Source organism: Rutidosis leptorrhynchoides, chromosome 1 (assembly GCF_046630445.1).
Source record: "Rutidosis leptorrhynchoides isolate AG116_Rl617_1_P2 chromosome 1, CSIRO_AGI_Rlap_v1, whole genome shotgun sequence".
NCBI lineage: Eukaryota > Viridiplantae > Streptophyta > Magnoliopsida > Asterales > Asteraceae > Rutidosis > Rutidosis leptorrhynchoides.
The window spans coordinates 495948196-495973607 of record NC_092333.1 but is presented as its reverse complement, the minus strand read 5'-3'; the positions used below and the strand labels follow the sequence as shown (position 1 = coordinate 495973607).

At 32.8% G+C, this 25412-nt stretch overlaps 3 protein-coding genes and 1 long non-coding RNA gene across 5 annotated transcripts; 2 read left to right on the top strand and 2 right to left on the bottom strand.

Annotated features, from left to right (window-relative positions):
- Positions 1–4367: 4367 nt before the first annotated feature.
- LOC139875654 (uncharacterized) lies at positions 4368–6976 on the top strand. Of its 2 annotated transcripts, XR_011767935.1 has the most exons (6): positions 4368–4664; positions 4764–4987; positions 5309–5379; positions 5463–5615; positions 5754–5906; positions 6265–6976. It is a non-coding gene; the product is annotated as an uncharacterized lncRNA (long non-coding RNA). The 2 variants fall into 2 exon arrangements; XR_011767934.1 differs by having other exon boundaries at positions 5754–6976.
- Positions 6977–9519: 2543 nt separating this feature from the next.
- On the bottom strand, positions 9520–10131 carry LOC139875646 (glutaredoxin-C11). Its single transcript, XM_071862966.1, has one exon. It carries the CDS (start codon positions 10042–10044, stop codon positions 9745–9747), a length of 300 nt encoding a protein of 99 aa, XP_071719067.1. The 5' UTR covers positions 10045–10131; the 3' UTR covers positions 9520–9744.
- Positions 10132–13101: 2970 nt separating this feature from the next.
- LOC139840925 (uncharacterized) lies at positions 13102–14627 on the bottom strand. Its single transcript, XM_071831165.1, has 3 exons — positions 14583–14627; positions 13848–14165; positions 13102–13365 (listed from the first exon to the last, which is right to left on the bottom strand). Exons 1-3 carry the CDS (start codon positions 14625–14627, stop codon positions 13144–13146), a joined length of 585 nt encoding a protein of 194 aa, XP_071687266.1. The 3' UTR covers positions 13102–13143.
- A 362-nt stretch (positions 14628–14989) lies between these two features.
- On the top strand, positions 14990–23088 carry LOC139875640 (uncharacterized). Its single transcript, XM_071862960.1, has 15 exons — positions 14990–15388; positions 16390–16462; positions 16556–16577; positions 17402–17480; positions 17589–17621; positions 17853–18001; positions 19276–19432; positions 19551–19791; positions 20167–20408; positions 20562–20825; positions 21070–21180; positions 21279–21503; positions 21604–21807; positions 22368–22544; positions 22649–23088. Exons 1-15 carry the CDS (start codon positions 15032–15034, stop codon positions 22841–22843), a joined length of 2529 nt encoding a protein of 842 aa, XP_071719061.1. The 5' UTR covers positions 14990–15031; the 3' UTR covers positions 22844–23088.
- The last annotated feature ends 2324 nt before the right edge of the window (positions 23089–25412 follow it).

Genomic DNA, 25412 nt, shown 5'->3' with positions numbered 1-25412 from the left:
AATTACTTAAGATGCCGGACAGCGCGGCGCGACGTGCCAGAGTCCAACATATTCACCAGGGCCTAGCGCTGGCGCATGATGAGATTGTTCGCTCCAACTTAATTGAGCAACGTTCCCCCCGAATTTATAACGGGCCCTATCTTCTCGCTCGGTGCGAGTTAAACTTTTCCGAGACCACTGTTCAACTCGAAAAAGTCTCACGAACCCAACGGGACTAACACATGCCTAATGGTGTAGTTTTAGTTAATTTGGATTGTAGTTTAGAGTTCGTGTTCACACTACAATCGGTCCCTCAAATTCGGCTCAATTTACACAAAAGACCCTCAACTTTACACTTTCTCAAGGGTAGAAAGTGTAATATTAAAATAAAAGAAACTAATTTCCCCTGAATTTATAACGGGCCCTATCTTCTCGCTCGGTGCGAGTTAAATTTTTTCGAGACCACTGTTCAACTCGAAAAGTCTCACGAACCCAACGGGACTAACTATACGCGAAACGGACACTTTTTAAAAAACGTTTAATACAACGACAACCCGTATTTTTCTGTTCGCCGCAAGTTAAATTTTTCCGACAGCACCCTTACACTCGAAATTTTTTTATGAACAAAACGAAACAAACTACGTTCGAAACGGACACTTTTTAAAAAACTCTTAAGACAACGACATTTAAAACGGCGCTTAAGACATGAGCCGTTTTCCCATCTGTAAATACACAACGCTACGTTAAATATGAATACACAGGCCGAAATCCCCCGCCGCATCGCGCGGGCCGGATCCGGACTAGTTTCTAATAAGAGAAAAATAGATGAAAAGCATAAGAATGCCAAAGTGATCATCATTTTCTCTCTTGTGTAGCAATATATTCCTACTCCAAAAATTATCATATATTTACAAATAAAAAACAATAATAGGAGAGGCTAAGAATAATCGTCGAAAAGTTAACCACAGAATTTTTCACATCATTTTGTAAAATGTATTGTAACAACATTAAAACTCTATATGTATTATTCACCGGATGACCTAAATTCCTAAAAAGTAAAGGCTTGATCAGTTGATCTACATAACAATCTTTTAACCCATCTTTATACATACTTATGAGTTCTAAACCTCTTGTTACAGAGTCGAAATCCGGACTAATCCGAGGGCATGGCCGGTAAAAAAAAAAACCCTCCCCGCTGCCCTCGCACGAAGCGAAAGGCGACATGGGTGAATACTTCAGGTCAAGGGATAACATTGAGTGCAATGTTGCACCCCAGCGGAGTTGAACTCATGACCTTTCGCTAAGAGAAGCAGACCTCGACCAGCTGAGCTGCAACTCAATGTTAATATAAATCTTAATTATATCTATAGTATCATATAAATCTCTAAAATAATAATGTTAATTATTCAAGCTTAAAAAAAATAAAAAATAAATTTGAAAAAATCTAACCCCCCATGATGATGTCGTTAAAATAATTAATTGTATTTAATAAAAATATTAAATACATTAAACATTATGTACAACCTTATAATAAAACACCTCATGATCGTATGTATAATATTTGGAGTATTATGTACAATGTTATGGTAAAACACCTCATAACTATATATACAATAATTGAAGGATTATGTATAACCTTATAATAAAACACACTCATGACTATATGTAAAAACTTTAAAACAAATTGTACAATCTTTTACAAAACACCCCATTAACACATGTACAAACTTTGAAGCATATTGTACAACCTTCATATAATAATTTTATTTTAATTTTTTTTTTAATTCAAGAGCCATTTGCTATTACTAATAATTATTATTAAAAATATAAATACTCATTTTTAAAGCAAACTTTATTATTATAATTATAATTATAATTATGATATTATTATTATTATTATTATTATTATTATTATTATTATTATTATTATTATTATTATTATTATTATTATTATTCAATATGGGTTCCCTTTACGGGATTAATTACGTTACATATGTATGTGAAATACATGTCTCAATAAAATGTTGTAATGTAGACTTTTATAACAAAAAAAAAAGTACTACATTGTGATGACAATTATAAAAGGGTAGTGAGAGAATAAATGTAGTTCATTTATTCTGACAAAATTAAGTATATCAATATGTTTATAAAAACAACGACAAGTTCCTTAGTCGGAATTCTTGGTTCCACGGTTCATTAAACTAATGATTTTTTTTCGAAAGACAAACTATTATAAGCACGAGAAGCAAAAGGTACAACACGAGACATAGTTACCCATTACAAGACGTTGGGAACTATGGACACGAGGACTACTTGTTGCAAAGGACGCAACTTGCAAGACCAAAGACAAAATTACAAGAAACAATTACAAGAAACAATTACAAGAACAATTACAACTAAACTATACAATATTGAATCGGATTAGACAACCACTCTAGCCACTCGATTTTTATTCCTTTATGTTTTAACCGCGAGGAGATCCAATCAAAAGAAATTAATTGAATTTCCATTAAGGCACCCGGTCCATTCCAACACTCGTTTGAGAAGACTTTTCGGTTGCGATTTTTCCAAAGTAGATAGCCGCACGTCCATTCTAACGCTTGCCACACATAGGAGCCCAATTGAGACATTGACCGACCGCCCTTTCCCCTAAAAACCTCATTTAAACTTAGGTTTGTAAACGAACCCACGTTCCACCACTTGTAGACTTTGTCCCAAACCTCAAACGCATGTTGACAAAAAATGAAAGAGTGCTCGATTGTTTCCGCATCATCATCACATAGAGGGCATCGAACGGTATCAAGGTCAATACCTCTTTTGTCTAGTTCGGTACGGACCGGGATACGACGATTCAACACCCTCCATATAAAGAGTTCGACCTTCGAAGGGATTAAACCTAAAATATATCATTAAACTGTTTCCGTTTAAACAAATTTGTTATTTCACGGATCATTTCAGTAATTATATATAAATGGAAGGACCAATTATTCCACGAGATTGATATGAACCAATTCTGAGCAAACCAAACCAAATTCCTTATTCTTCTGATTTTCCTTCTTATAAGCATTTTGACTTTTAATATCACTCCATTGTTTACAAAACTTCTTCCATATAGTAATCTTGACCCATTCCAAATCCAAATAACGAATCGATGTACCCCGAGTTGTCCCTTCATACCCATTTTGTCTTTAACATTATTTGCACAACCTTTGCTGTCTATAATAGTACTAGTAACAGACCTGACAAAAGTGTGCGAATCATTGCAGATGTTATTAACTTCAAAAAAAAAAAAAAAAAAAAAAAGAAAATTGCACGGTTGGTCCCTGTGGTTTACATGAAATGGGGTGTTTGGTCCCTGAACTTCATTTTCGGAGTTGTTGGTCCTTGTGGTTTTCAAAACGCGCGTGGTTGATCCTGTCACCCCTAAAATGAAAGTTCAAAACAGGTATATTTGGTCCTGTCAGGGACCAACCACACGCGTTTTGAAAATCACAGGGACCAACAACCCCCGAAAATGAAGTTTAGGGACCAAACATCACATTTCATGTAAACCACAGGGACCAACCGCGCAATTTTCTCAAAAAATAATAATAATAATAATCTATATCTATCTATCTATACTATATATAATAACAAAAGCAAAAATAGGTCATTTTAAGGAGCATAAACTAATCTTAGTCATTCATTTAATTAACCATCTTTGATCTTAGCCTTTCATTTCTTCCTAATCTTGCTAATGACCTCATAATCCTAACTTTGAATTGTTTGATTACAAAAATACCCTTACAGGTAAAAATAACAATTCATCAATCTATATATATATTTTTTAAATTAATTTTTCCAGTCTCATAATAATTATAATTATACTTTAACAAATTCCGTTGATTTATACGGAGTAATAGATTGATGGATTGTTATTTTCAACAATCATTTTATTATGTTTATAATTCTAATCTACCTATATCGAACGTAAAATTGAAAATGATAAGGAGCCCTATGCACTAATGAATTTGTAGAGAGGTCTATCAAAATTCATGAATTAAAATTTTACTAACATATTATGTTCGACTATAATTAAGTATTTACTAACATCTATATCTATCTATCTATCTATATCTATCTATATCTATATCTATCTATACTATATATAATAACAAAAGCAAAAATAGGTCATTTTAAGGAGCATAAACTAATCTTAGTCATCCATTTAATTAACCATCTTTGATCTTAGCCCTTCATTTCTTCCTAATCTTGCTAATCAACTCATAATCCTAACTTTGAATTGTTTGATTACAAAAATACCCTTACACATAAAAAAATCGGCGGCCAAAATTGAAATTTTAGGGTCTTTTATTCTCCTCCTCATTCCCCAAAACCATCCACGATCTGACCAAAAAAAAAAAACCCTAGCTTCCTCTAAAAACACACGCGACAACTATCAAGATCTAGAATCAATTCTTCCTTCAGCTTCATCGATTCCGCATACGGTAATACACACTACACACAACGTCGATCAAATCGCCGAGTAACTCATCTTCGACCTAGATCACAATGAATCCGATTACTTTGATTCAGAAACGAAAATGAAAGAACCAAGAGACCTTCGAGATTTACTTGAATCTGATTGCTTTGATTCAACCATCGATGAATTTGATTGCTTTGATTCAACTATAAATATCAAAAAGGTATTAAATTCCTATTTTTATCTTCAATCCAATCGATATAGTCAGATAATACTAATACATATGCTAAAATTCCTTGATTTCGTTTTAAATGTTTATCAGGTATAACCATTCTTCTTTCAAATACATCGATGGTTTGCAAAATGTAACAGCACAAAAAAAAAATAGTTTTGGTTTTGATCTCAATCTATAAAGGTATCATCCCAAATCATTAAGTGAAATCATCAAAAATTACACTCTGATAATTGATTTGATAGTATAAACCCTAGACAGTCGTGAAATTGGTTTTTAGAATTGCCATCGATGATTCTGCTACAACCTTCAAGGTATGCATATCCTATTTAAACAATCTTCAAAAAATTTCAATATTTTAGTAGAATTAATGAGAAGGAGGAATATTGATGTAAGATTTTATTCAGAATTATAGTTTATATATTACATTGATTAACTTGAAATTAGGGATCAACTCTTCTTGAAATTTTTCATAGTGTTGATTGATAATTAAATTCGTGCTTATGATTCAGAATTTGAGATATTTAATTCATTTAAGAATATGTAAATATATATTGGAGGACCTGCTGAGCTCTCTTATTTTGACTTAGTTATATGTAAATTTCGCATGCTTGCTCAGTTGCTCTTATTTTCAGGTAATCGGATGGTTGCTTAGTGTGCTTGAAGTGCATTGTTGGAAAGGGTCAAGGATGAAAAGAAGATCCAGGTTCTCATTGTTAGCATTGTTTATTTTTTATTAAAGTGTTTACTTATTTAATCGTGTATGTTAAGGGTATTTTTTTATTGCAGAAAAATCTAGATCGTACTTGATGAAGATTGCAATGACCGTGTTGAGCTATTAAATCCTTTCTCATCGTTTGATCGTTTAATAATGCGAACAACCGATTACTATCATTATTTACTGCAAATGTTTGTTGTTGTTTTTATGCAACAACATGATGGGTAAAAACCTATTTAAATCTTTGATATAACCTTTTTTTATTAGATATAGAATATATAGATAGATGGTAGGCACTCATATTATATATATGTTTTTCCCTTTTTTCAAATTCCTAATTTTTATTTTATTTTATTCAACAGGTATCTTCTTTAGCTTATATATAGCTTCGTAAGAAACTTTTGGGGATAAGAAAGCTGCAAACACGCTTAGCCCCAAATCAATCATAATTTTAGGTGATCAAAGATTGTAGCAGTCGGTTTCTTGAGACTGATCCGACTGAATTATATGGACGGGTAAGATGTGTGCTTAAATGGTTCATTTGTATGTTTTAAGTGGCTGTTTCTTCATAATTTTGAATTGTTATTCACTTCCCATTGTATTATAGTTTGATTGATGAATAGTGTTCATAATGTTTAATTGAACATTTGTTAATTCAAGATGCACATGAAACTCATTAAATCATTGAATTTTATTTATTAATTTACCATGCCAATGTTTTGCAGTAAATCATATTAGGAAATGGGGCATGCCCACTGGAGTAAACTTTTTGTTAATCTGAAACGTATTTCTTATAAATTGATTTATTTGTATTCTTAGAAGCCAAAGAGCATTACAACCAAACTCATGTTAACACTCATTTTATCCCTGCAGGTTATAAGAGGGGAGGAACATACTTCTGACTTTTAAGGAAAAGGCATGGCCCAGGCAATAATTTTCTTTCATCTTATGTAATGTAGTTACGATATGCTTTTCATCATACATCTTATGTGATGTGAGGTAAATTATTGAAAATTATGATTAAAATCTATTGCATCCTATTGAACACTGAAAAAAATTAAACTCAACCCTTTCATATGAAAAACTTTACTGAAACCCCTTTTATATAATTGTGAACCTTTGATGATGCTTTAACAAAATGATTTGCATAATAACAATTTGTCAATTGATGTTGTACCTACACTTTTTTGTGACAAAGATGATGTTACATGGGTGGTGAAGATGATTATTTCGCTTACTGGAGTGAGGGTACCTGTGATACTAAGAATAATTAAAATGTACGTGTCTTACAATTATACTATCGTTTTAGCACCATTTGTGTAATGGGTGTTATTTTTATCATTTTATATCAATGTTATTATTGTGCTATACAAAAACCTTGAATTTGCTGAGATACGACTCAAACCCAACACAAAGGCAGCTGATGCATCTGTCCTCGCGCCCAAATTGGGTCCAGATTCTTACCATAATGTGTTTGTTGTGGCTAATCGATCTAATGGATTCGTATTATTATCATAATTTTATTTTTATACAGTGATAAGGCTTCTCTGCAAGTATGTAATTACATTTTGAGGTGGAACGAGATACAGAACAGGTATGTTGCGGGATGTATGATGGCTGAATTGCATTCTTTTTTTTTCTTCCAGTTATAGTACGTTTATAGATTTGACAATCACATTATCTTTCTTTATTTAACTGTGGTTTTTGTTAGATAGCTTTTGGCCTTATGTGGGGCAATGGTAAGAACTCGACTGTTTAATAATCAAAAAAGAAAAAAGCATATGAATTCTGACGATTGAAAAACTTGAGGTTTCAACTTATTGTGCAGGTTTAACATGTACTCCGATTTTGTTGCTATGGACATGGGTCAGTAGTGATCTTGAAGTTATAACAAACCTCCCTCATTTGTGGAAGGTGGATTTCCAAAAAAAAAAAAATAGTAGATAGCCATAAACCCAGATGCCAGCAACTTATGCACTCAATCCAATGCAAGCCTATATATATACTTCCATCCTAGACAATGTTATTTTTTAGGTATCATTTCTTAAATTTTGAATCTTTAATATGATAAGATCATTTATTTTCTGTGTATTCGATCACTTTGATTTAATTAGTACCACCATCAAACTAAAACTAAAAAAGTGTGTTGCATTTAAGGTACTACTGTCAAACTAATATTTAAACTAACACTGTAACGGTAACTGTAATACCTTATTTGTAAAATTATAAGGATTGTATAGGAATTAAGCTTTTTTGTGTATTTGATCATTTTGATAGTGGTGATTTTCTAAGCAATTGTTGGTGGTCAAGTGTCTAATTAAAACTAAAATTATTGGGTCGGATGTGAGTATCTTTAGTGTTTTGTAAGTGTTTTGTTGATATTGATTGTAAAACTATAGCCAAATGATGATACGTTATAGTTTGACTATTTGGACACTTCACCCGTGTGGGTCAAATGGGGGTCAATTTGGGTAACGATCAAATTAGACGTGTCCCATATGTCGAGTAAAGTGAGTTTGAAAATTTTGTTGTCCTAAAAATGAGTTTTGGATATATTTTGGTTGAAATGGAAATTTATAACCCATTTGGATCATACACGCCTATTTTGACCCATATGCGTAATTTTGAAAAGTGGAAGTTACCAACAAGTTTAAAATATAATTATATGCTTATGGTATCAATTGGGCCAGCTCAGGTTGGTTTGTTTTGATTTTGAGATATCAACAAAAAAAAGTTTTACTATTTTGATACAATTGGCAAAATTTGAGAAGTGACGGTAGCAGCTGCAAAAATTGGTTCTTGAAATGGGTTACAATGGCCCATACCAGCTCCCACCACCCATCAAGACCTTTGAAGGAGCAACTAACAACTTCCAGACTCATTTCTCTCATTTATGACATTTGTAAATTAACTTTTTCATGTTTAATAAATATATTAAAATGTTAACAACCTGTCTTTATATAAAGTGCTAATAATGATTATGTTAATACCTAAAAAATAGTTAAATTGTGTGTTTTTCATGCCCACTTCATGCCATATTATCTTACTTTTTATTTCTAAGTTTACTAAAGTAAACAAATTTGTTTCTGTAAAAAAGAAAGAAGGCAAGATGGGCGGGTTCAATTTGAAATGGGTTGTTGGGCGAGAACCTTTTGGTTATCTTTCTTTGACAATTTGAGAAAATGATGTTATCATATGGTTCTATAAAAAAAAAAGTATTGGACTAGGCAAGATGAATTTTTTTATATCTGACCCATTTATGTTTCTTTTTTTAAACAACCTAACAAATACTTTATAAAGTATACAACATTTGGATAATATATAACGCATACTTAGACTTGCATTTATGGGTTTATTTGTTATCTTTTGTTCAACAACTATATAGCAATATTCTATGATTGTGTCCATTATTGAAAACTACGCAAATCATATAATGTTTCACATTAAGTACTTACTAACTAATACTTGCTTAGTCTCATAAAATAGCCCCGCAAATTCGCTGGCATTAAGCTATTAATAATAATAAATAAACGGTTATTAGGGGCAACAGGTGTATTCAGTGTGTTGTTGATCAATTCAATTCAATAAAAATGTTGTATATGTATTAATTAAACTATATATTTCATACAGAAAACAAATCAATGCTTAAAGAAACATTTAAAAGCTTTCTCTAGTACAAGATCAATATATGCAATAGCTTTATATCATACAAGATCAAATTTCTGACTACGTGTCTAAACCACTGAACGTCTCTTGAATCTTGATATAACAACATTCTCAATGAATGCTTACTGAAGTTCAAAATTCCACTACAGAAGTCAATTTGGTAGCAGGAATAACCAGAACACATCTTAAATCGCGATTAGCAACATATTATGTTTGTATTCTACTTTTATTATATATATATATATCAGGCAATCGTTAACCATAATTTAGTGGTTGGGGTACTAATATCTTTACAAGGGATCTCAGGCTGAAAACCTCACTAGCCCCACATTTTGGAGGTGTAGAGAGAAAAGAGTTAGAAACGGTCATGAAATAACCAGAATTTGGGTAGCCTCGACATAAAACATTATCCGTTTAAATCATGCACAACATTATTATTTTATTTTATTTTTTTTTGTATTTTATGAACACGTGCAGGAAGATAGTTCTACGGCAGAAAACATACAACCATTCAAGATCGAAGATATTATAACAAAAACGCCCAGAAACTTGTTTGAGCTTTGACTTAAATACAACTGTCAACAAAGAGGACAAAAAAGCGCCTCTTAGGCTTAGTTTATAGTATTCTAACACAGCGCTATGTATTCGTTAAGACTACTACGCACTCGGAACACACGCTAGTACATACTAGAACCAGATAGCTCGTGCATCGATCAGCTTTTTTTTCAGAGACCCATCAAGATGCAGCGAAATTATGTCTTTAGCCGAACCAATATATTTACCGCCTACAAACACTGCAGGTACAGAAGGATTACAACCTAGCCGTCGTAGGGCCCTCTCCATATCTGGATCATGGTCAACTTCATGAATAGAAGGACTCGCACCAAGGTCATAAAATAGTGCCTTGATACTATGACACCTACAACACGAGCTTTTTGTGAAGATCACCGCGGCTTTCTTTGATGCTAAATCTTTTACTCTATCCATTCTTGAAAATCAGTTAGACTTACAGTAATGATTAATTGATGGAAACTATTGATTATCCAGAGATGTTATGTTTGTAATACTTGATGGTTGACTTGTTGAACTATGAAGTTGGGATTGACTCTTATATAGGGGACTTACACTAAGGGAATAGAAGAATAAACTGGAATTGTTAATGCGAAAAAAGATAAGTTCTTTCCGGATATATTGTATTTAGATAAATGGTTGTAATGATTTGCTTGATAATGACGAATTGTGCTATAAACAAGTTGACACCTATGGTATATTTTCATGCTAATCAAAGACGTCATGTAGGTGGAGAATATATTCATTTCATGATCTGTGAGGCCAAAACCGGGGGCGTATGACTTTTTAGTTTGCTGACGTGTAAAAGATGGGAATCTTCCACAAAACCTGTAGAATTAACAAAAACTAGAAGCAAGTGTTGAATTAGTACTTGGCAGGTGCTTCTATGCATGCAGCACGAAGAAGTTGACAAAATTAGGCGTTGAAACCTTTAGTTCATGGAATAGAATCTATAAGGAATATATGCATGAAAACGAAGGTTCAAAGAATCAAAGTAAATTTGTAAATGTCTCGTTTTCACAACTGGCAGGTAAAACAAAGGTTCAAGGAATGAGAGTAAATTTATGAATATTTGGTTAAGTATACGCGTGTTTAGATTTAATTCCAATTCCGTCGGAATCCCATTGAATTCCGTAAGCCAAACGGGGCCTACGTCTCTCGCATCTTAAGATAACAAAGTAGTTAGTTAGAGCCCTGAACTCCTTGCGAGAGTCCCAGGTTCAAATTTTGGGGTGGTTAGAGAAGGTTTGGAAAAACGGTGATGCAGTGTTCCGGATAGGTTGCGTACATGATAGTTAAAAATAGTCGCATAATCCGAATAGGGAAAACCTCATAACTAAAGGTATATGAGAGACTGGAAGCATTTATATAGATGTACTACCTTTATGTTTAGCTAAACTTAAGAGCTTTGCACATTTGACTTGGTAGAGATGAAATATTACAATTTATAGGTAAATATGCAGGAAGTCAAAATTATCATATCCACCATGGATGGAACCTCTTCTTTATCTAGATTATTTTGGGGGTTCGGGCCACGAGATACCTACATAATTATTAAGATGTCGTAACTAGCATAGATCTTACGGCATATCAACAAGCCATTTGATTGGTCTAATGTAAGCAAAACAGAGATAAGATACTAATGAAACTTGATCTTTGTATCTAGTCTGAAGTTCTGAAACAGTAAAAAAAAAAAAAAAAAAATAGATACCCTGTAGAAAGATCGACAGCTATCATATAAACTAATCTAATGTGCTTCTAACCTTATCCAAAAAGATAACCAGTGATTCGATGCTTTAAGCAGTGAGAATCAACATATGCAATTTTTTTTCACCGGGGGCAAAAAAAATTTAAAACCGTGGCAATTTTTTTGACAAAATATAGAGATTTTGGGGCAAAAAATGGAGGTTTTTAGGCAAATTATGGAGGTTTTGGAACAAAATTTTAACGTTTGTGGACAAAATTTGAAGGTTTTGGAGTAAAATTTTGAGATTTTTGGGCAAAATTCAAAGGTTTTGGGGCAAAAAAAAATCCACTGGGGGCAAAGTCGAAAAATTCAAAAATTTTACAATGAAAATTGCAAATCCACTGGGGGCGGCTGCCTCCGCCTGTCCCTTAATAAAACCGCCCCTGTCTGCATATATCAAAATTCCGCTTTTCATTGTCAAGGCATTTACCTTTTTTTTTCTTTCTAAAACTAGAAAGTTGATAATAAAGATAAAGATGTAAGGAACAAAATGCTACATGATCTCCACATCTCAGATGCTCAGAAAAGGGATTCATAACTAGCCTTACAATTACACATCATATATATGTAGATAAAAGAAAGAAAAAAAAAAAAAACTTATATTTTTATTAATATGTCATCTTTAACCGATCGAACTCGGAATATTTCTAATAAGGGAAAAATAGTTGAAAAGCATACGGATGCCAAAGTGATCATCTTTTTCTCTCTTGTGTAGCAGAAATATATTCCTACTCCAAAATTATCATATCTTTACTAATAAAAAACACTAATAGCAGAGGCTTCCTCATCTCAACAAAGCTAAGAATAATCATCGAAAAGTTAACTACGGAATTTTTCACATCATTTTGTAAAATGTAATGTAACAACATTAAAACTCTATATATATTGTTCACTGGAGTCCTAAATCCTAAAAAGTAAAGGCTCGATCAGTTGATCTACATAACAATCTTTTAAACATCTTTATACATACTTCTGGGTTCTAAACCTCTTGTTACAGAGTTGAAATTCTTAAGAAACTGCTACAGTTAAAAGACTAATTGATGAAAAGTTATAGCTGTATATACAGAGTTGAGACCATAGTCACAGGGATCACAGAACCACCCACATTGTTTCGTGCCAGACCGCAGTACGTTTACGGTCTTGATCACTTGGCATCGTCACTATGGTCAAGTCTGATTAATGGCCTCTGAGTAAACCCTATAGTATGAGCTACATGAACCCTAATGGACAGCATGCCGATAGGCAAACGGTGGTTCAAATGAGATCATAAATATTGATATAATGAGCAGTAAGCAGTCATTGTTTCATAGCGTAACTAACCTGGATAGGATGGATTTTTATATGTACATATCACTCGGAGTAACTGTACTCTATCATACTACACAAGGCGGGTAAATTTTAAAAATGTAACATGCTTACATGCACATGAACTTTTGTAACAACACAAAAAAGAATCTTTAAAGAAATTAAGGATGCTAATCTAACAATCAGTATAATGAGTTTTAGCCAAAAGTCACATTACGCACACACAAAAAAACAGGAACTTGATGATATTCAACACCAGCAAACTTCCTACAACGCTTATACATATAAGTGAATGAAAACATCATAAGATGGTCTGAAAATAAGATAACAGGAACACTATAATATGACTGTAAAACTAAATCTGTCATCCATCACTAAGCACAATATATAAAATATGAAAACAAATGTGTAAAACAGACAATGGCTGTATGCAGATTAAACGACCAAAGGGAAAGGATTCATGATTAACTAAGATAATCTTTCAAAATAGGTCTATTTCGTTCAATGATTGCATTCCTCTTCCAATTCTCAACTGCTCTTTTAACAGCAGCATTCGCTTTCTCAATCTCTTCAGCTGAAAATTTATGCTCTATGATTCCCAAAGGTCCAGGCTGAAGTACTTTGACCACAGTCTCCATCTCCTGTTCAGCCTGCCTATTAACATAAAACTGATTCACATTTTGCATCTATTACAAATTCAAATAAATACACTGATAAGAGGAGAATGTAAAAAAAAAGTAATGTAAGGTCGAAATAAGCTCGATAAAGGTAATAAATGATCATTTGATAGGATCAAAGTTACCTTTTCTGTAACAAAACTGATGAACCTATTACTATTACGAGCTTTTTTGAATCTAAGATTACATTTTCTTTGTCCGTGTATATAATAATAAAATAATAATAATAATAATAATTGTAATTATTTATATTCAATTAATAATGGAAATAGGCGATACAGTTTAATTGTAAATCTAGCTCTTAGAGTAAATAGTCTTTTACAATATAAGTGCATAAACCCTAGCAAACGATATTCTGAAAAACATAATATTGTACAAATATAACACCAATAATTTTATGTACAATTATACTAGGGCTTCTAATAAACTATGAAACAGAACAAAAAATTCGATGACTATAGAATTAATACAGTAGCAAATTACAAAGATACCTGAAGAATTTGGAGAACGGCAGTAAGTTTCCGATTCTGTTTACAGAGATTGGTGGCATTTTCAAACGATACTATAGGAGTAATAATTTTGCAGGTGTTTGTTTTGTTGGCAGAGGAAAGTTGTGTTAGGATTTTGCGGACCAAAACCTCGTTATTGGGGAGTAGCTTATTATCAAAAGTCACCCAACAAAAAACATAAAATCTCACAGATGGTCCCTGTGTTTGTATCTGAATACGCTTGTGGTCTCTGTACTTTTTTCGTCTAAAATGATCCTTATGGTTTGTACCTTGATCACCAGTGGTCCTTGTCCCTAACGCCTGTTAACTTTTTCCGTTAATCTTACATTTGCAAGGCATATGAGGGTAATATTGTATTTTTCTCTTCTCATCTTATGTTTCTTCTTTTACACTCAGGAGTTACCAACCTCAGGGTAATCTTATTTTTACCAAAATTACAACCACCGTTTTTGTTGCCCTAAAGAAATTAATCATTAATCAATTAAATTTAAATTAAATACAAAGAACAAATCAAACATCAAACATCAAACATATACATATCTCATTCTCTAATACCTATAAACACACATAATCACACAAATCTCACGAATAAAAAGAAATCATCAAACCATAAACTCACAAATAAAAAGGCATCTCTGTTTTTGTTTAATTACCAAAATCACACACCCTATATAATTTTACACAAATAATATTATAAATATGACTCGAACTCATTACTTCAAAGTAAGAGAGGCTCCTTATAATCGCTAGATCAAAGGTCATTTGGTAAAAGGTTAATTATTTATATTCAACTTAAATATGATTATTGAAAACAAAATTCTGGTATTAATTCTTGTAACAAATATAATTAACGTTCGTTACCGAGTGATGATAAGCGAAACATTTAATAATCACATTTTGTGTTTTAATATATTGATACAATTAATTAATAATCTGAATTTATAAAGTTAAAATTAAAAAAAAAATAACAAGACGACTCTTATAATAAGTAGATTAAGTTAAATGTCACACAAAACTACAAAAATTAATCGAAAATGATAGGGTTACAAAATTCATATTTATCATGTTATTATTTCATTTTCTTTGTAATAATGGTTTGGGTTTCACGTGGCAATGTGATTCAGTGACACACAAACAAACATCTAACCCACTTCTCAATACCCCAAATGGCAGCAACTAGAAACCTTCTCGTGCTTTCATCCATCTCCCAATCTTCAATAAATTCATATTCATATTTCACAACTAACCCAAACACTGTTCCCAATTTTATGATCAGAAGGTTACTATTTTCTTCATCAAAATACACCCATTTTCGCCCTCCTAATTATAATTCACAAATCAAATTTTGCCCCAATTTCGTATCATCATCATCATCACTTGTTAATACACCAATTAGAATCTTTGCTATGGCTGAGAAAGATCAAACCTTTACAACCTCAGCTTCTGCTTCTGGTCAAAATAAGCACACAAATCGTCTTGCTTCAGAACACAGCCCCTATCTTCTTCAACATGCTCATAATCCTGTATGACTAATTTTATCTGCTTGAATCTAATCTTTGCTTATTTTTGTTAATGGGTATTTTGGATATTCTATTATTTTCACATTATCTTACTGGGAGGATTTTGGATTCAAGAAATTTTCAATGTTTAGAGGGTTTCTTTTTATTAGTCCCACTTCACATAATTGGGTACTTTAAAGATTTTGTTATTGTTAAATTCCTTTAAGGGTGTTGTTTAAATTTAAGAATTCTTGATCATTTTGTGATAAAGCTTTGATTTTTATTATTTTAATAACTGCTAGTTTTCAACAATTCTCACTTTGGATATCGTGTCTTGTTTATAAAAATTACTGGGATATTGATTTTGTTAAGTGAAGACTTCAGTTATATTTCAATTTTGAAGTTTAATTGTTGGTGTAAACATTTATCTTTACATATGTAGGCTTAAAGTACTAAAATGACTGCAGTCCTCATTTATCAGTAATTAGCTATTGCCTTATTGTTTCTTGATCTTATAAGTTCATAAACTACCAATCAAAATGCTGTCAAGCCTGATAATGATCATACCCTTTTAGATCCTCAACATCATGTCAATAGTCTTCTTCACATCTACCCTTTTATCAATGATGTGGTTAATTGGGGGGATATTTTTCCTTCAAATTATTTTAATGAAAGCTTACTTGAATTCAAGAAAGTTTACATACTTGTTCTTTATTTGTGTCCATGGACTACATAGGATAATTTATTAACGTTATAACGTACCATATTTACCAGGAACCAAGCATTCTTTACATATTTGTGTGTAAAATAACTGATATATCTAATGGGTTATTGAGATGTAACGATATTACCCAATAATCTTTTTGGAAAATTGTTTAAAATATCTAATAATCATTCCATGCCCAAGTTTTGATTTTGATTACAACTGCTAGTTTCCATCAATTCTCGCGTTGTTCTTCATTTTGAGAGTTGGGACATTGTATGTATTAGTTTAAAAAGGATTTCATCTTTATTTGAATTTGAAGGTTAATTGGTATCCATGGGGTGAAGAAGCATTCGAACAAGCTCGCAAGAGGGATGTGCCCATTTTCTTATCAAGTACATACCTTTTTTTTTTATGTGTACCTTTTTTTCACAACTAAAATTTAGTTAATCCAAGACACTAACATATGCCTTTTTTTATCATGGAAGTTGGATACAGTACCTGCCATTGGTTAGTCCTTTCCTCTCTTATTGATCATGACATAATTATGTTCCGTTTTTTGTTGTAGCTTCTGCTAAATAAATTAGTAGATTTGTTTCTCTAATAAGGATTAATTTTCCCATTAGTAATCACTATACAGTATTAGTGTAAGAAAGTTTTCTTCTGCATAAAGCCATAACTATTAAACTTTGATTACTAGATTTCGCAAATAATCAACCTTTCTGCATCTGTGTTCTCGACAAGCAGGTGCTGTATGATCCTTAGAAAGGCATAAAGATATTATAACAGTTTTGGAGATTAAGATTTAAGAATATATACAACAACAACAACAACAACAAAACCCAATACCACATAAGTGTTGTATGGGGAGGTGAGATGTAGACAATCCTTCCTCTATCCGAGAATAAAGACAAGTCATTTCTCTACCCAGAGTGAAAACACTCTCAAAAGTTGAGAAAGTCATCCTTCTCTCTATTCGACGGATAGAGAGATTGCTTCCGAGTGGACCTCTGGCCAATAAGTAGGAATTTTTTATTAAAAAAAAAGAAAAATAGAATTAAAAATAAAATTGAGATGTCATGAAAATGGTAAAATCAAATTTTCATTGGTTTTAAATCCTGCTTGAAATTTAATTATTTAGGCTCTAAGAGTCGGTCAAGTCGCCAATAAATCGACGCTTGCTGTCGACTCAATAACTAGAGCCATTTAGGATTTGATGAAGGCTTCCTTGTAATAACTCAAAAGTCTGTCTTACTAATGATAGTAACGGAAATATTTTTTTTCCCGAGTTATAGGGCATTATGTATGATCATTTGTGTGTGTGATTTTTTAAGGTGTCATATGATGGAGGTTGAATCTTTCGAAGATGATGGTGTTGCGAAGTTGCTTAACGACTGGTTTGTTAGTATTAAGGTAAGTGATTGAATAGCTAATGAGATTGGTTCTTCTTCGGATGTATGTTACTTTGTTCTTGCAATTTGCTTAAATTTAATTAATTTTTTTGAATTTATTTCCAAACAGGTAGATCGCGAAGAAAGACCTGATGTGGATAAGGTAAAGGATTTCCACATGAAGTTGACCATGGATTTAACCATTGTTCATAACAACAATGTCTCTTAATTTGTTTAGGCTCACTCAGTTTGTTACTACATTTTGGTATTTATTATATACACTAAAAACTTTCTAAAAACTGAAACGTTGCAATTTTATTTGAGAACTTTCCATAATTAGAAATATTTTTGTATTCCCTGGCTTGTAGTTTTCTTGACATATGAATATTTCCAGGTGTACATGATGTATGTGCAAGCTCTATATGGTGGTGGAGGCTGGCCATTAAGTGTCTTTCTTTCGCCTGATTTGAAACCTTTAATGGGTGGAACTTATTTTCCACCTGATGATAAGTATGGGAGGCCGGGGTTTAAAACGGTGCTCAGGTTTGTACTTTTTTTGCTATCTATTTGTTTTCTTCCAGAAAAAGCCAAGTGAAGTTTGACTTTTTTGGTCACAAGGTTATACTTGAACTCACAATGACAACATGAAAGAAAATCTAAATTGCAAAGTTGGCTACATTTCGTTCTTTTTTTTTTTTTTTTTTTTTTTTTTTTTTTTTGCTTACGGAGAAGCTACTTTTTAAACTGTGTATCAGTGCATGTACCTGGGTCATTCCTGAATTTGTAGATGTCCTGTGGAGAACCTTTAAATGAGGCCCGACAAAATAGCGATATGAAAACAATTTAAAACTTGTATTAATTCATTTATGTACATCATTTTTTATAGTATGTACAAAATTTTGTGGCCCTTAAGTTTCTGAGGCCCTTTGCAGTCGCACACCCTATAGAACGACAGCCAAGTAAGTTGGAAACTTCCAAGCTGAAAAGAACATTGATGCTAAATTAATGAAATTTTCTTATATACATTGGATTTGTATGTGAATAGCATGATGGTAGTAGAATTATATTCATATTGATGAACAATAAGCCCTGTTTGTTGCAACTTTTCAACATTTATGTGTCGAGTATTGTTTTTATGTTGCAAACTGCTGTTCATATCAAAAGGCAAATAAGAACACTGCATTACAATTAATATTACTCCATTCTAATAAATTGTGGAAACGAATGCAAGGGAAAAATCGATTTCACGTTTCTTTCCGACATTGTTAATTCATAAGTGTATATATATGTAATAAGGGAGCTATAACCCAATTAATTACTCGTATATGGATTGATGGGAATGTGGAAGATGAGCTAAAAAATGGCAATACATCTCTATCTCTATTCAAATTTATAAGAGATTTAGATTTACTTTCTTTTTCATGCTTATTTATCAGGTAAATAGTTGTAAGTTATGTTAGGTGTTTATCCTTTTAGTTTGCTTTGGATTATATAGGAATTCCTATCTATTTTAGGATTAGGATTAGGGTTTTAAACCTACTATGCATTATCATTAAATAATATAGCAGTTTCTCTTGCATTCCATGTTTACACCCCATATTGATTTATTTTGTTTGAATGTATCTAGTGTTTTTCGCTTTCGTGTTACGTGATACGTAGCAATTTGCTATACCATCACGTGTCAGTATGTGTTTTTTTTCTTCTGCATTTTAGCAAGTAGAATAGCGTGTTTTTAACCAAAGGCAAGTGCACCAGTTCAAAATATGGACCTCTTTTTCTATATTTTGAATGTCACTATTAAATGAAATGAATTGCAGAAAAGTAAAAGAAGCTTGGGAGAGTAAGAAGGATGTATTAGTAAAAAGCGGCGCATTCGCTATCGAACAACTGTCAGAAGCATTGTCTATTAGCTCGGTGTCTGACAAATTATCCAAGGGACTTGCCCAAAGTGCACTAAACAAATGCTCCAAAACAGTAAATGACTCATCTTAATTCAACTTTTTTTTTTTTTTTTTTTTTTTTTGCCATATCATATATGTAATCTTAAATACCTTATCACCATCTTTAATTATGGTATTTTCTATATATGTAGCTTTCTGAAAGTTATGATCCAAAATATGGTGGATTTGGTTCTGCCCCCAAGTTTCCCCGTCCATCCGAGCCTCAATCGATGATATATCAATCAAAGAAATTGGAAGAAATTGGAAAAACCGAAGAAGCTAAGGAACATTTAAAGATGGTCTCGTTTAGTTTGCAATGCATGGCTAGAGGTGGCGTGCATGACCATTTAGGTGGTGGGTTCCACCGTTACAGTGTGGATGAATGCTGGCACGGTTAGTACATTTGAAAAATCATTAACGGGTCGTTTTCCATATGGTCATAAATGGGTCGGTGTCGGTTGACCAACATTTGTTGTCCGTTTATTTAAGACGTTATGGTTATGTTAGATGTTTCATATGTTTGATATTATGATATTATTACAATAGTAAACTTAGTCTATGAATATAACAAGTTTTGAAGGTTGTAAGCATTTAAACTAAACTTTGGGTGACTTTGAATCCGTTTGAGATAATACACGACCTTTATCGATCCAATTACATGTGAACGGGTTGAAATTACCACTTGTAAATTTAGAGGATATGTTTAATTTAGTCTCAATTAGTATATTGAGCTTATCAAGATTTTGATTATTGAAGTAATTTTCACAGTTCCACATTTTGAAAAGATGTTGTACGATCAAGGTCAACTTGCGAATGTCTATCTTGATGTATTCTCGATCACGAAAGACGTTTTTTACTCGAATGTTGCTCGTGATATTCTTGATTATCTGAGAAGAGACATGATTGGACCCAGTGGTGAAATCTTTTCGGCTGAGGATGCTGATAGTGCTGAACCCGAAAACCCTGCAAAGAAAAAAGAAGGTGCTTTTTATGTGTGGACCAGCAGCGAGGTACGGTTGACTTTTTTATGGTTGACGTTAGTCAACTTGTTGACTTTTCAGCTCAACCACTTGTTCTTATTGATTTTGAGGTTAGAAAGTTAATGATTGACTTTTGAGCAAAACAGAAATAAAGTTAATCATGACCTAATTATGTTTCTTAAGGTTGATGACATTGTTGGTGAGCATACAAATCTATTTAAGGAGTATTATTACATCAAGAAATCAGGGAACTGTGATCTTTCTTCTATGAGTGATCCACACGACGAGTTCAAAGGGAAAAATGTACTCATCGAAAGGAATAGTTCGAATGCAATGGCATCAAAAGCTGGTATGCCACTGGAGAAATATCTCGAAATTCTCGGTGAAAGTCGTAAAAAGCTTTTTGATGCAAGATCGAAACGTCCTCGACCACACCTTGATGATAAGGTATTATTAGCTCCTTTGATGTTTATCTCTATTTATTATTTATTGGGTATTATGTTTTTCCTTTTGAAAAAATTGGCAAGGTTGTGTTAGACCTAATTAAACAGTTATTTGTCCGTATATCATTGTGATTGGTAATTACTTTATGCATTTGATATGATAAGAAAATATGTATTCTTTGAAAATCATGCGTTTGAGTACATGTCAAGTAATTTTGGACTCGTTCGACTGTTAACCCTTTTTACAGGTCATCGTATCTTGGAATGGACTTGCAATTTCTTCGTTTGCTAGAGCATCTAAAATCCTTAAGAATGAACCCGATGGGACAAAGTTCAATTTTCCCGTTGCTGGAACTAATGTAAGATAGTTTCTTTAAAAAATATGAAATCTTTACTCATTTGAGAAAGAATCGAAGAAACCCAATTCTTATTCTAATTAATTTTTTCATTGATTTAGCCACAGGAGTACATGGAAGTTGCAAAGAAAGCATTGTTGTTCATAAAGGAAAATCTTTACAATAAACAATCTAAAAGGCTGCAACACAGTTTCAGAAACGGGCCTTCGAAAGCACCCGGTTTTTTAGACGATTATGCGTTTTTGATTTCAGGGTTGCTCGATGTGTACGAGTATGGTGGTGAAACTTCATGGTTATCTTGGGCAGTTGAACTTCAAGAAACACAAGTACTTATGTTTTTTAAACACTTTTTTGTTTTTTGTTTTTTTGTTTTTTGTGTTAATTGAATATGAAATGAAAGTTGTCAGCTCGTGTTTACTTTTTTAGGATGAGGTGTTTCTTGACAAAACCGGAGGCGGTTATTTTAATACCACGGGTGAAGATGAGTCGGTTCTTCTTCGTGTGAAAGAAGACCATGATGGCGCTGAACCTTCCGGAAACTCGGTTTCGGCAATTAACCTTGTGCGGCTTTCATCCATGTTTATGGGTTCAAGATCTGATCGCTACAAACATAATGCTGAGCACCTTCTGGTTTGATATTCTTACTTTAAACTTGTATTCTTCTGATCGTTACTTTCACTTGAACAGTATGAAATGATCAACATGATATGGTTCATGTGTTATAGCGTTTTTTTACAGTTTAAGTCCCTTGGTAAGGTTTTTGCATGCTCAGTCCCTCTCATGCATGTTTTGTCACATTAATAGTCCTTGATTCTCTTAAAATGACCTTAATTGAAGCTTATGTCCTTCATCATGATGCAAGGGTATTTTAGTCAAGGTTGCAAAATACTGCTACTTGAGAGTACTCTGTCAAGACTTTTTAAAGAGTACTTGGAAACTTGTTGAGTACTCGGCTGTTGACCAATTTTGAAGGAGTCTTGTTAAGAAGATTATGGACTGATAACGTAATAAAATGTGCAATCTAGGAACAGATATAAAAAACCCCTAAACATGGGACTGAAACTGTAAAATCAATATAACATAAGTACCATTTCTGTAATTTGGTCTATATATCCAAACATCATTTGTTAATACATCTTATATATTTCAATATCATACACTTAGTTTGAGAATACACATTTGTGTTGTAGGCCGTCTTTGAGAAGAGGCTAAACGAAGCTCCACATGCAGTTCCGTTAATGTGTTGCGCTGCTGATATGCTTTCCGTACCTTCAAAGAAGCAAGTTGTCTTGGTGGGGAAGAAAGGATCTCCCGAGATGGAACGTATGCTTGTCACAGTTCATGCATCTTACGATCCTAATAAAACCGTAAGTCAGTGTTCATTGACTTTTGACTTTTAGAGTCAAACACTTTACAAGGTGAACACAATTACTTACACCATTGTCTATTTGATTGCTTCTTGTTATAACAGGTAATAAATATAAACCCGAGTGATGAAGAAGATATGGCATTTTGGGAAGAGAAGAATCCAAACGTTGCTGCAATGGCGAAAAGCAACGTTGTAGCTGATAATGTTGTTGCTCTCGTTTGCAAAGATTTTGCGTGTAAGGCTCCTGTTATGGATTCAAAGTCTCTTGAGGCATTACTTTTATCAAAGAAAGCGTAGGCTCGTTAGCAGGGTCCTATATGCGCTATCATTATGTTCGGGCCATGCATATAGCTTAATAAAATGTGTTCGTATAGTGACCAGTGTTGATGTTGATAGGATATGTGGTTTGTGTTGTGGCTAGTATCAACTTACAAAGTAGGTATAGATAGTTTTGCAAGATTATCTTATATGTTATAAACCTATCTGGTATATGGTACTGTTATACTTCTTAAGAATCAATAATAATACATATGTTGATATATGTTATTAGTTAGCTATTTCTAATATTAATGAAAATTTTGATTACAGCATACAATTAACTAAAAATTTTGTAGTTTTTAGTTAATTACTTGCATTGTAATTACATTGAACAGTTATTTTTTTTTTTAAGTTTGTATTTAGGTTTATATCTTATAATAATAATAAAAAAAACCCTAATTGTCGGTGATTCAACTCCTCCATCGTCTCTGGCGGGCTCAAACGCCGTGAGATCATCTCAATTGTCTTTTACACGCAATGGCCAAACGTTATGATCACTTACTGACGGCAAAGATTGCCACTTCGATCTATATCACGAATTTCCCACCATTGTTTGGTATCAATGATCTTCGAGACTTGTGTAAGTAGCATGGTACGATTCTAGACACATACGAAACTCTGGAAACAAGGATGTAGATTTGCTTTTGCAGGATTCTTGATTGTCGATTTAGTAGAAACCTCACCACGTGTAGTCTACGAGCAGGACTTGTATTTTCAACCGGGAGATGGTTGTTTATATCCGAGACAAACACTTACGATTTGAGAGATAAAGATGGAAATTTAACAAAATAATAATGATCATCAGTTTTCTAATTTTGCATATAACAAATGATCATCATCATCAGTAGTTTTCTAACTTTGAGTTTCTAAAATCATCATTATCCAAAGGAGACGAAAAAGAAGATTCATCCTATTCATGTGGTTATGATGAAGATTTAACCAGTTACTAATATAAATAATAAAAAAATGATGATAATTATTTTAATTTATTATAATACTAATTAGTGTAATGGTTCAACCAATGCTACTGGCTAATATTACATTACAGTATATACTAAATCGCGTAAGTCGGTGGCAATTACCGTAGCATTTTTTTTTTAATTTTCTAACCATCTACTAATATCATCATCTTAGCCGCCTACGCCACCAACCCCGCCAATCGCTGCCGGCTACCATCACCGCCAACTAAATTTACATAAACAAAAAACATAGATCTAATATGCAACAAACCCAAAAATCTAAATAAACGTATTGATCTGAATAAAATATAGATCTAAACTTGCAACAAGTGTCGATTAATTAATTAATTAAATCGTTCCATAAAATAACCAACAAAGAAAAAGAGATCTAGAGGAAAAAAATTAACAAAAATGCAGATCTACAATAGAAAAAAATAAACAAAAATGCAGATCTACATTAAAAAATAAATAAACAAAAATATAGATCTAAACTTCCTCTTCATTTCTTCTTTCTACCGGCGGTTCAAGACCAGAAAAGTGAGCTGCCACCACTGTAACATCCCGCATTTTTCCGTTTACTTTCCGTTTATTTATTTAAAGTCCTTTATATGATTATAACATTTTCCGTTAAAACGCGTTTTAAAATATCTCGTTTAGGAAATTAACGCACCCGCTTCAAACTTGAGGGACTAAACTTGCCAAGAGGCCATAGTCTTGACTAGGTCAACTAGTCAACCATGACCTGTCATCCATTCATTTCACCTCCTCTTTTCTCTAATACTTCAACTTTTCTCTCAAACTCCAATTCAAAGATTCATCATCCATTTCCAATCTAGCAAGTGTTTCATAAAACAAATTACATATTTGGAATCCTTGCATCTTTCTCTTCTTTTCCATACCGATTTCATCGCATTTGGGTAACTTTCTAAAAACACTAGATTTTGTGTTCTTGATAATTTTGACTTATAAAAGTGTTAATTAGTGTCTATGGCTCAAGTCTAACATGAATATATGATTTGTATGCTCGATCTTGTGTTTTAGTGTAACTAGTATGAACTTGAAATTTGGTGTGTTTTATCTTGTGATTTGGTTGCTTAAATGTTGTTAGATGTTAAAAATGCATGTATTAAATGTGCTACTAGCATCACTAGCTTCATTTTGATGTGTAGGTTGATTAAGGAAACTTCATTAACATGATTATTGTTTTGGTGATTTGAGTTAGGGTTTGATAGGCTTGATTATGAACTTTGATGCATTAAATGCTATGAAATGTTGTTGATAAGTGTTTAGTTGCAATGTGTGTTCAATTACCTTCGAAACGGCATATCATACATGTAAATTGGTTGCCCGAATCATGAAACGCATTTAATGAACTTGAGTGTAATTAATGGTGCACATTTAATGCAATTTTGGTTGTTGTAAATGTTAAATTGATTGATGAAATGTGCTTAGTTGCGTTCCTCGTCAAAATACCTTTCCGATGATATAAGATACATGATTTGATTGTTTGCGGATCATAAATTGTGATTGTTTGAAGTTTGATTCGTGCACTTGTGTAATTCCAGCAAACAGGACCTGGGTACTGGTTG